Source organism: Girardinichthys multiradiatus, chromosome 24 (assembly GCF_021462225.1).
Source record: "Girardinichthys multiradiatus isolate DD_20200921_A chromosome 24, DD_fGirMul_XY1, whole genome shotgun sequence".
Classification (NCBI taxonomy): Eukaryota; Metazoa; Chordata; class Actinopteri; order Cyprinodontiformes; family Goodeidae; genus Girardinichthys; species Girardinichthys multiradiatus.
The window spans coordinates 16,213,709-16,224,417 of record NC_061816.1 but is presented as its reverse complement, the minus strand read 5'-3'; the positions used below and the strand labels follow the sequence as shown (position 1 = coordinate 16,224,417).

At 38.9% G+C, this 10,709-nt stretch overlaps 1 protein-coding gene across 1 annotated transcript; it reads left to right on the top strand.

Annotated features, from left to right (window-relative positions):
• Positions 1-486: 486 nt before the first annotated feature.
• Positions 487-9,248, top strand: enpp4 (ectonucleotide pyrophosphatase/phosphodiesterase 4). The gene is made up of 8 exons (XM_047355535.1): positions 487-622; positions 2,274-2,511; positions 2,743-3,030; positions 3,130-3,234; positions 3,844-4,042; positions 4,124-4,297; positions 7,015-7,284; positions 7,370-9,248. Exons 2-8 carry the CDS (start codon positions 2,275-2,277, stop codon positions 7,465-7,467), a joined length of 1,371 nt encoding a protein of 456 aa, XP_047211491.1. The 5' UTR covers positions 487-622; position 2,274; the 3' UTR covers positions 7,468-9,248.
• Positions 9,249-10,709: the final 1,461 nt, after the last annotated feature.

The window sequence follows — 10,709 nt, the reverse complement described above, 5'->3', positions numbered from 1 at the left end:
GATATTGAGGAATTTCAGATTTTTACGTTTTGAATACAACACAAATTAACAACCAAATGTATCACTTATACCCTATATTTATACTACTATAATCACCATAATCATGCATTATAAACCAAACTGCATAACTAAAAAATCGGTATTTTTCTTTATTTTTACCAACACTGTCGAGAATCCAATCCGCGCTGATTAGCTGGGAAAGCTGTCAACGCCTCAGTCAATTTCTCTACACGTGTTGCATTGGCATCTCAGGCGAGGACATTCCTCATCAAAATAAAACCAATATGTTTCAAAAATGTATAAATGTGTGGTGTTATTTCAACTTCTATAGCTTTGTGCCATATTTCTACAATGCTAGTCATTTTCGATTAAAACTGTGTACAATAATACCAGATAAAGTGTGAGAGCTATTCTATTGATGTGAGTCTGTTACCCAAGTACGTTTTATTTTGAAATCCTCTACCGGAAGTTTGTAAAAGAAGCGCAGGCTTTTCTATCAGCTTGTCAGTGTTTGTGTCGTTTGGGGTCGAATGAGGATGTCGGTGTGAAAATAGTCCCTGTGGGAGAGTTATTCAAGTCCACTGGGAGACAGGAAGGCCTCTGTCTGCAAGACTATAAACAGGTAAAATAACACAACTGACTGTTAGCGTTAAACGAGGAAGTAAACATACGCCAAGCAGCTTTAAAGGTTGAGAGGAAGCTTGAAAGTGAAAGCAAAATTGTTGTTGGTCCGTTAATGTGACATGTTATTTTATTTATTCTGCTTTTCGTTTCCTTCACTTTATAATGGGATTATAATGGTTCTGGTCTAATTCAGTATGAGCGGAGACTTCCTGGTTGTGTGTATCCACGTTTCCTGTATGTTTATACAGCGCCTTGTAAAAGTATCTCATTACAGCCACAGGTTTTTGCCCATGCGTCCTCGCAAAACACCTTTAGCTCGGTCAGATTAAATTAAGGACATCAATTTTCCAGTCTTGCCACAAATATTCCAATAATTTTAGGCCTGAACTTCAATTAGGCCATTTTAGTTTTTCCTCAACTATTCCACTGTAGCTCTGGCTGAATGTTTCAGGTCGTTGTCCTTCTGAAAGTTAAACCTCCACCCTATTCATAAGTGCTTTGGATTGATACATTTGGTTGTTAATTTGTGATGCTGTCCACGCTGAAGAAAAGCATCCCCCACAGCATGATGCTGCCACCACATGTCACAATGGGGATGCTGTGTTAAGGCACGCCACACTTTTCAGATTTCTGCATTTATACTGAGGTTAAGTGAAACTCAAGTGGACCCTATTTACTAATTAAGTTTCTTCTGAAGGCACTGGCTTTAATTCAGGGGTAAAGGACGGTGAATACAAATGTATGTTACACTTCCTTCCTAATTATGCTTTACGTTATGTTGTTAGTCTACAGAATAAAATCCTAATAAACTACATTGAAATTTGTGTTTGAAAATTAGGCATAAATGGTTATTACAAAATGTGCAAATTGCTATTAGAAACACAGGATGAAGGTGCAAAAATGGATTTTCCACAATTCAAAATATGTGGTGTAATCAGCTATGCATTTTCATATACACTGAACTTTTCAAGGTGGGCTTATCTCCAGTTTCTTTAGGTAGTTTCCATTCCTATTTCTTCATGTGTCATTACTGACATACCATCTTGGGACCCTAGAAAAGCCTGACCTTGTCTGATTTTATTATTATTTTTTGAGTATGTTGTCAATGCTACCAGCTCCCCTGCGACCCACTATGGAATAAGCAGTAGAAAATGACTGACTGACTGACTGTTGTCAATGCTTTTTTTGTTGTCTGTGTGTTCAGAATCACATATATTGTTGGAGTCTTCCCACAGTGTCTTGCAGAACTGCAAACAGCAATGTCTAAATTGCACTTCCAAATCATGGCAACTCCTCAGCTGGTTGTCAATGAGGATGTTGTATTTGAAATTTGCTTCTTACTAGACCATGCCTACAGAAACAATCGCAAACTGATTCCTCGCAGAGGTGTCTGTATGTGTAGCCACAACACCGTTTCATGCCTAATGGAATGACATATGGATCAGTGTTATTTAGCTTGACAAAGAACTGGAGTGAAATGAGCTCAAAAGCCACTAGTGGCCTAAGGAAAGCTTTAAAGTATCCAGAGACCCTAGAAAATTCCTGCTCTCTTCTCTTTAGTTAAAGTCTAAAAACAAAAGATTTTGGGGATGTAAAACTATAATGCCACCGCCTACATTTTAGTGTTTCATCTCTCTCCTTGATTTCAGGATGTTTCCCAGAATGCTGTTGGGCTTCCTGTGGGGCGTCAGTGCCTTGGCTGCTAAAAATGACTCAGCCCAGCATTCCCAGCCGCCGCTGCTGCTGGTGTCGTTTGACGGCTTCCGGGCCGACTACCTGCAGAGGTATCCCATGCCTAACCTGAAGCTCCTGTATAGCCAGGGGGTCCTGGTGGACCAGCTCACCAACGTCTTCATCACCAAGACATTTCCCAATCACTACAGCCTGGTGAGCATGTTTCAGAATGTATAGTATTCATGTCCCCTGTACTTTTTCACATATTGTTACAATACAGCTACAAATTCAATGTTATCAATCAATACTGGGATTTAATGTGTTGACCAACAAAAAGTAGGGCATAATTATGAAGCAACAAGGAAAATGATACATGGTTTTTAACATAATTTAATGCATAAAAATGTCAAAATCAATAATTGTTGGAACTGTTCACCTCTCCAGGTGACAGGGCTGTATGCAGAGTCCCACGGCATCCTGGCCAGCAGCATGTACGACCCCATCAGTCACAAGCACTTCAGCATCCGGAACGACAGCGACCCCATGTGGTGGAGTGCAGCACAGCCCCTGTGGCTCACGGCGTTGGACTCTGGCTACAAGACGGCGGCCGTCATGTGGCCCGGCTCTGACGTGACCAACCGCACACCAACGCACTACTTTCCCTACAACTCCGACATGACGTTCCAGCAGCGTTTGGGGAATGTGACAAACTGGATTTTAGGAGACGAGAAGGTGAAGATGACCTCTGCAACACGTTTAATGTGTAACTGAGAAGTCTTGAAGCGTCAGTTGCCGTTGTCTGACATTTCTGTGTTCTTACTGTTTCACCAGGAGCCAGGAGTGATGTTTGCAGCTCTTTACTGGGAGGAGCCGGATCGGTCGGGTCACCTTTTTGGTCCTGAAAACACCACAGCAATGGCTAAAGTGCTAAAGGAGGTGCATTCATTTAGTCAAGCTTTAATATTTAGCATCTTCATGTTTATTTTTTCACAATAAGCCTAAAGATGCTGTCAGAAGTTTTAATTCACTCATTCACACTTAAAAATACGTGCACAAGTTAGAGTTTATTGCTGATTTAGTATGGCCATAAAACATTTTCCCAGAAGGCATTTGGCTTGTCCATGTGGGCAGCTGCAAATACTTCCAGTTACTGACAGACTTGAGCCTTCCTTAACATCCTAATAAATTTCCTTCCATCTGAGAGTGATAGTTTTGAAAATTTGTGGGCTGTGCTTAAAAGCTGAGTCCCTGCCAGGGAGCCAATCGGTTCAAAATGAACTCCTGCCAGTTCTGCCAGAAACAAAGTAAAATATTCCCCAGAATTATGACAGAAGCTTATGTTGGAGGTCTAACTTGCCAAAGGACATTTGTCCACATAGTAGTGGGGGTGTATGTATATATTTAGGGCCCATTGAAAGCCCCAAATTAATGACATGCCAATGATGAGTGTATGTAAACCTCTGAGTGGAAATAATAAGGTTCTTTAATCAGGAACAATCATCGCTATCGACTATGGCGTTTTAATCCAGGACTCTCTGCCACCAGGTTGACGACAACATCGGCCTGCTGATGTATGAGCTGAAGAGGACAGGCCTGTGGGGTCACATCAACCTCATAGTGACCAGCGACCATGGCATGGCCCAGTGCTCAGCTGATCGCCTGATACGGCTGGACGACTGCCTCCACCCGGACAACTACACTCTGGTGGACCTGACGCCTGTCGCTGCTCTCATTCCTAAAGAAGGTAACCAGGCTGACATGATGCAGTGTTTGTTTTGGTGCACTGCCTGTCTTATAGGCTGCTTCTGTCTGTTTTGCTTCACAGACACGGAGAGTGTCTTCAGCTTGCTGAGTAAGTGCCATCCCCACATGACGGCATACACGAAGAAATCCATCCCTGATAGGCTTCACTATCGGAACCATGTACGCGTCCAGCCAATCATACTAATCGCAGACGAAGGCTGGACCATAGTGAAGCGGGGAAACATGCTGCCAAGATGTAAGTAGTGTGTATATACCATGGTGATCAGATGTTTAGAGACTCATATCAATTTAGTGCCTTCTTGGATGCAATTGAACTTTCTTTTTTGGGAGCTAAAATGATCTAACAAGAAACTTCAATAAAAAAAATTTAAAAGAAAGGATTGTGTAAAAGCATTCATTATGAATCATTTGTGTTGTGATTATGAATCTGAGAATGTTAATATTTTATCAAATAATATTTGGGTCTGTTAAGGATTGTCCTGTGAATACCAGCCCAGTAAGGTGATGGTATTAGGACAAAATAGAAAGGTGTGAGACGAGCTCTGACATTATTGAACAGCATAAACTCTGCACACACATGGAATGAATTCACACAATTTCTTAAAATACAAGAATTTATTAACAAAAAAAAAGTCAACTCAAAGTCAAACATATTTCAATCAACAAACTCTTTACTATGCTAAAACAATCCAACTAAACTACCAAGCAGAATTAAAGAATAACAAAGATTAATGGACTATGTACAATATAAACAAGTTGATTAAAGATGATTAGAAATCATGACCAAAGAGTGATGCAACATTACCATGTAATGTTTATGTTTGAGAACCAAGGATTATCTTGAATAATCTGGAAATGAAATTAAGTTAGTCTTGGAACCAACTTAGAAAATAATCAGCAAATGTTTAGACAACCATTCACAATGCAAGATCAGATAAAATATTATTTTAATAAAATAATGTTTAAAGAATGATCTGCTGAATAAAACAAACCTTCTGGATGACTAATTCTCAACGGTGTCTCATTAGCTGCCTTTATTTATCAAAATAATATTTTAAAAAATATTATTAAGGGAATATTTTGGAAAAGAGCCAAATCTTTCTGGAGAAATGGGGCTTAATGGTGTTTAGTTATCAAACTTAGTAAAATGATGTTAGGGACACATTATTTACTGGATTGAAAACTAAACCTTTCTGGGTAAATATTATTCGGCAGCAAGCACATGTCCTTACCTGTAGGCTGATAGCTTAGCACCAGCATCAAACACACACACCTTTAAAAATACCGTCAATAAAAGGGTTAAAATGCATAAGCATGGACGGCGCGTTATGATCAATCTTCTGTTCCAAATCACCCTTCAAGTAAAGTTTGTCTTAACTTTGAAAACATACACACAAAGAACACAACCTGAACACCGTGTGCAGCAGATAGCCTGCTAGCACCAAGATAGCTGAGTGCAACACAAACAAAACCAAACTTCATAAAATGAAAAACTTTTAGATCATTTCAATCTAAATCCTTCACTATTACTCTCTGCCCAAAACCTAACCTCATGAACTGTGGTGAGGAACGTTGTCCAAGGCGGCGAAGTTTGAAGAAATGTCCACAATCTTAGCTCCTTAGCTGTGGGGAGTGGCGGCCAAACTGCACGTTACCGTAACCATGGTGATGCGGCTCCAGTTGTCCTTCTCTCAGGCAGGGAAAACCGCTTCACTCGGCTTGTAGAGGCCGTGTCTCTACTGGGGACTTCTCTGGGACAGTTTGCTTCTGCAGCCCTCAGAGAGAAAGTAAGCAATGCTTATACCTTAATTTACCCCTTTTTATGAATGAATACCGGATTCTTTCAACAGTAATTCATCAGTACTTAACTTAGCGCATATGATGGATGATCGTATGACACCCTTGGATCCAGTTTGAAGAGTTTATGTCTTTTTGCCAGCAAAGAGACATGGAAGACATGGCATGGAAGAGATCGGACCATTGGAAAGGGGTGCTTTTATGCAGCCAGTGGCATCATGGGAAGTCCGCTGCTACAGTTTGCTTGGCTGTGCCGGAAGTAGGTTAATGCAATTGATTTCCAGAAAAGTTTGTACCGGAGTTTAATGTTGAAATCCATGGCTGGGTCCCAACATTCGTCTCAAATCAATATAGCCTTAAATAGATACACACAGCCCCACTGACCAGTTCATGGCCTTTCTAAGAGCTGAATTTCAACCTGCTTTATCCATTTCAAAGCAACTTTTGGTGTGTCTTCAGGATTGTTGACCAAATTGTGACATATTTGTGTTTCCCTCAGAAGGAAGGAAATCTGTTGGCATGTTTAGGGAAAAACCTAGGACCCATTAAGCTAAAGCCTATCAACTGAAAGATGTCACAGTCCACAGCGATGCCAGTCCGTGTGGACTGGGAGAAATGAGAAAATAACTGCTCCAAAATCAGCAACTTCAGGCACAGCTGAAATTTCTAGCTGCCCCTATGGACAGGCCAAATTATATTTGGAGAAAAGTTTTATGGTCAGACAGTGATTGAGTGGTTTGGTCACAGTGATAAAGACTATTTGGAGCAGTCAAGGTGAGATGTTCCTAACCTAAAAGCACAGTAGCTGGTGCATTCCACAAAGTGGACTCAACAGTGAAGGAACCAACATCTAGATGGTTGAAACCTGGACATTTTGTGTTTTGCAACAGGACTGATCCGTAAAACATATGAAAACCGGATAAAACAGATTTGTTTTATTTAATTTCCCTTTGAGAGAATAAAGCATTTTTGAATTGAATTGATAAAATAGGCAACATAAAGCTTCTGGATATAGAATATTTTCATGAGTTAATATCCGCTCCTCATCCCAATGAGGAGTGGATGTTAACCTTTGAGCAGCATGAAAATAGTCTTGTATGTAGGCCTTTGGAGAACCTTCCCCTATCAGCTTTGACTGGTTCTCCCCTCCCTCAGTGGGTGATCATGGGTACGACAACTCCCTGCCAAGTATGCACCCCTTCCTGGCAGCGACGGGTCCCAGCTTTCATCAAGGTTTCCGGATGAAGAGTTTGCAGAGCGTAGATGTGTACCCACTTATGTGCCGACTGCTGTCGGTGCCGGGGCAGCCTAACAACGGCTCTTTGACCAGGGCTCGGTGTCTACTGGCCGGTGAGACCTGCTGGGACGTCGGCTTGGTGATCGGTCTAGTGGTTGGCGTCCTGCTGCTGCTCACTACCATCACTGGTAAGTCTGCATGATCTTGGATTCTGGTGAGGTTTTTTTTTGACACATATTAACTAATCCGAAAAACAAAATGTTTTCTCTGCAGTTCTTTTCAGGTGCATGGGCTCCCGTCGTACCTCAGGTCCCAGACCCTTCCAGAGGCTGGACTTTCTTTGTGACGATGACGAACCCTTGATTCCATAAACCGCGGAAAACTCTGCTTGTCCTTCCCTTGTCGCGCCTTACCCTTTTGTTCTTTCCTTTCATCCTTTAATGTTGTGTTCATTTAAACACATACCCTCAGGTTTTCTTCCACTTGCTATGAAGTGGTGTAAAAACAGCTGTTACCATGAAAAGTTTGCTTGATTTTAATTATGTGATGTGCTTCCCTGTCATTTTACTCCTGGAGGTATAAAGACACGTTTTCAGACTACATTTTATGTGAGAACCATCTTTAAAATATTTGTTTTGATTTGTGAATGTATTTGCTTGTTGTTCTACATATTGACAACAGAGGGAGCCAGTAGCTAATGATCAATTTTTTGGGATTATTTGTTACACTGATAGTCTATCAGGTAAAACTAGATTTGTTTTATTTGTATTTTTTAAAGCTAAATTTTAAATCTGAATGTATATGGTTGCACTAAAGGTACTCCTGGTATATATGACTACTAACAGTTTTCCCAGGTGAAATCAAAATAGGATTGTGTAAAGTGGTGGGCTTCCTTGCTAGTTAGCCATATAAGTAATACCAAAGATGCTTCCCAAATCCCAAAAAATGTACAATTGGCTCCTTTTCTGGTTATTGGTTAAGCCTTGAAGAGGACTGGTTCCCTTGAAATGGGAAAGGGGACTGTTTTGCAGGGATCAAAAACTGTGAATTGTTGCTGCTAAAAGGTTAAAGAACAGGTTGTTGATATTCTTTGTTTTTCAAATCAAACATATCCACAGAAAAATGCAAACATTTCATTATTTTAATATCAAGATGGTTTAACAGCACAGTGGGAAAAGTTTTCTAGATGAATTTGTCTATTTGAAGGTGGATTTCTAACTGGACCACCCTAAAAAAAAGAGGTTAGTCATTAGTGTTAAATGACTAGTGTAGATTGGGTGTGATGTGTGTCTTAAGGGAGAAAAATATATATTTTGGTTTTGCTAATCATCCAAACGTATGCATTCCTGGTTTTGGATTATACTGAAGAAAGAACACTGTATAATATTTCATATCTCAAACCTTTCTTTGATGCTGCACGGCTTGCATGGACCTTCAATCATATATGTAGTTGTATAAATAATGTTTTCATGGATCTTTCTTCATCGGTGTATATGCAAGCGGACCTCTAGTTACTGACACAGCAGTAGAAAGGTTTACCTTCATGCTTTTGTCATTCTTAGGATATGTTGTTGAATTAATTTTTAGATTCAGATTTACAGCCCCTTCATAATTATTGACACCCCTGGTAAAGATGTGTACCAAGCCCTAAAATAAATTACTCACCTAGCCTTTTGTCAGTTGTTTTGAACCTTGTAATTATTATTCTGACTTTAGATAAGAGCAAATGTAGCCATTTTCTGCCTTTTTTGAATGACATGTTTTATATCTTTCCTATTTTGAAGAATGGCTAAGAGAAGTGTGCCACCATGTCATGGATCATTAATTAACTTTTGAAACAAAGTTATTTGACAAATGCTTTAAGTAAAATAAATTTTATGGAAATTTTTAGGAGTATCTTTTTTTTCTTAACTTGTGTGAGATTATGTAATTTTTCTTTTAATCAAAATTCCAGATGTGTTGTTTTTGAGTTAATATTTCTAAACAAATCACTTTATACATATTTATGGCCATCATCTGTGCATTTAAATGGCATGACAAAGCTGCATCTTTGCACAATATTTGTTACTGCTTTTAGTAGAGGAAAATCTTTTGGTATACCGGGCTTTAAAGAGATTGTTTTTATTTTAATAAATATGATTTAATGCTGAAATCTTTGTGTCGTGTTTTGTTGAAATCTTTGCAGTAGACTTCAGTGAAAAAAAAAAGTGCAGCACACGTTTGGAAAAATTAATTTGTATTCCTTTGTATTTTTTTTCTCCATTGCAGTCACAACATTACAACGTAATAAAATGGCAAATATATAAAATCGAACTCAATACTGACAATAGATCTCTGTATCGTGCTCAAATCGGCTGTACATATCTTTTATCTCTGTTGCTTAAAATCATCTCTACGTAGTCATGTCTTTTACTGTAAATCTTTGTCTCTTCACAGATAAATATACTTTTATTTTCAGGAGGTATTGTAACAAAAATAACACATTTGCTAACGTTGGCCTCCTGGAGCCATCAAAAAAATATTCTTCAACTCTTCTCCAGAAATCCGTAACATCATAGTAGACACAGAACACGCGGACTAAAACCAGAGACGCCACATTGTGTCCTTTTTTTCGTCTCTTTTGTGATTGGTCAGAAATATTTGGTGTAAATTAGAGGCGACCACAGACTGTACATCAATATTTTGTATAGTCTGTGGACGCAACCCTTCCAACCTACCAAAAAAAAAGGAAAAAATACATTAGAATTTTCCTGAATGGTGTTCTAATGTGCTGACGCAGGAGCCGTTTGAACACGTTCGATGAATGTAGCCATCTTTTGTACACTGATTTCAGAAGATGGCAGCCAGACAGCCCACTCTTGCATTTATTTATAAAATTTTTGCTCAAGTGTTGAACTATTCATTAGTTTGAGTCAAAAATAATCTCAAGAAATACGTGGCCATATTTGATAAAATTCAGCCAGCTTAGATGACTACTGAATTTGCTGAATCAAGGTCAAGAGTTTATGCTAAGCTAATCTTTCCAGCAAATTTCTGCTCAAGTGTTGAACTGTTCATTTGCCTTAAAATCAAAATATTCTCCTGAGTAAAATGTTGATATACATTATTAAACCACTCAAAACATTTTTAAATAGCTTAATTGGAGACGCAACACATTTTTGTTAAAATGTAGAATTGTTTATTAGCTTTAGTCCAAATATTCATATGAAATATAGACATATTTGCTAACATCAGGCCAGGCTATGTGGATATTTGAAGTGAGGCTAGCAAGTTTTGTGCTGTTTTAAGCAAATTTCTGTTTGTGTCCAATTGTTCATTAGCTTGAGTCCAAATAGTCTCCTTTCTAAAAATGTGGACATATCTGATATAAAATATATGTGAATATATGTCATAACATTCAGCCAAGTTATATATAACAGCTTGGTCAGAGACCAGCAAACGGTTTTATGCTAAGCTAATGTTTACAACACATTTTCGCTCTAGTGTTGAATTGTTCATTAGCTTGAGTTGAAATGCTCTCCTCACAAATAGGTGGACATATTTGATAACATTTAAAGACATTTTTCGTCACTAGTGGCCATTATTTTTTATTTTTTGACAGTAGGCAGACAGG

Excerpts from the sequence above, each read along its gene's own strand:
- enpp4 (XM_047355535.1), top strand. The coding sequence starts at position 2,275 with ATGTTTCCCAGAATGCTGTTGGGCTTCCTGTGGGGCGTCAGTGCCTTG. Across the intron at positions 3,031-3,129 it reads GGATTTTAGGAGACGAGAAG|GAGCCAGGAGTGATGTTTGC; the intron begins GTGAAGATGACC and ends CTGTTTCACCAG. Across the intron at positions 4,298-7,014 it reads GGGAAACATGCTGCCAAGAT|TGGGTGATCATGGGTACGAC; the intron begins GTAAGTAGTGTG and ends CCCCTCCCTCAG.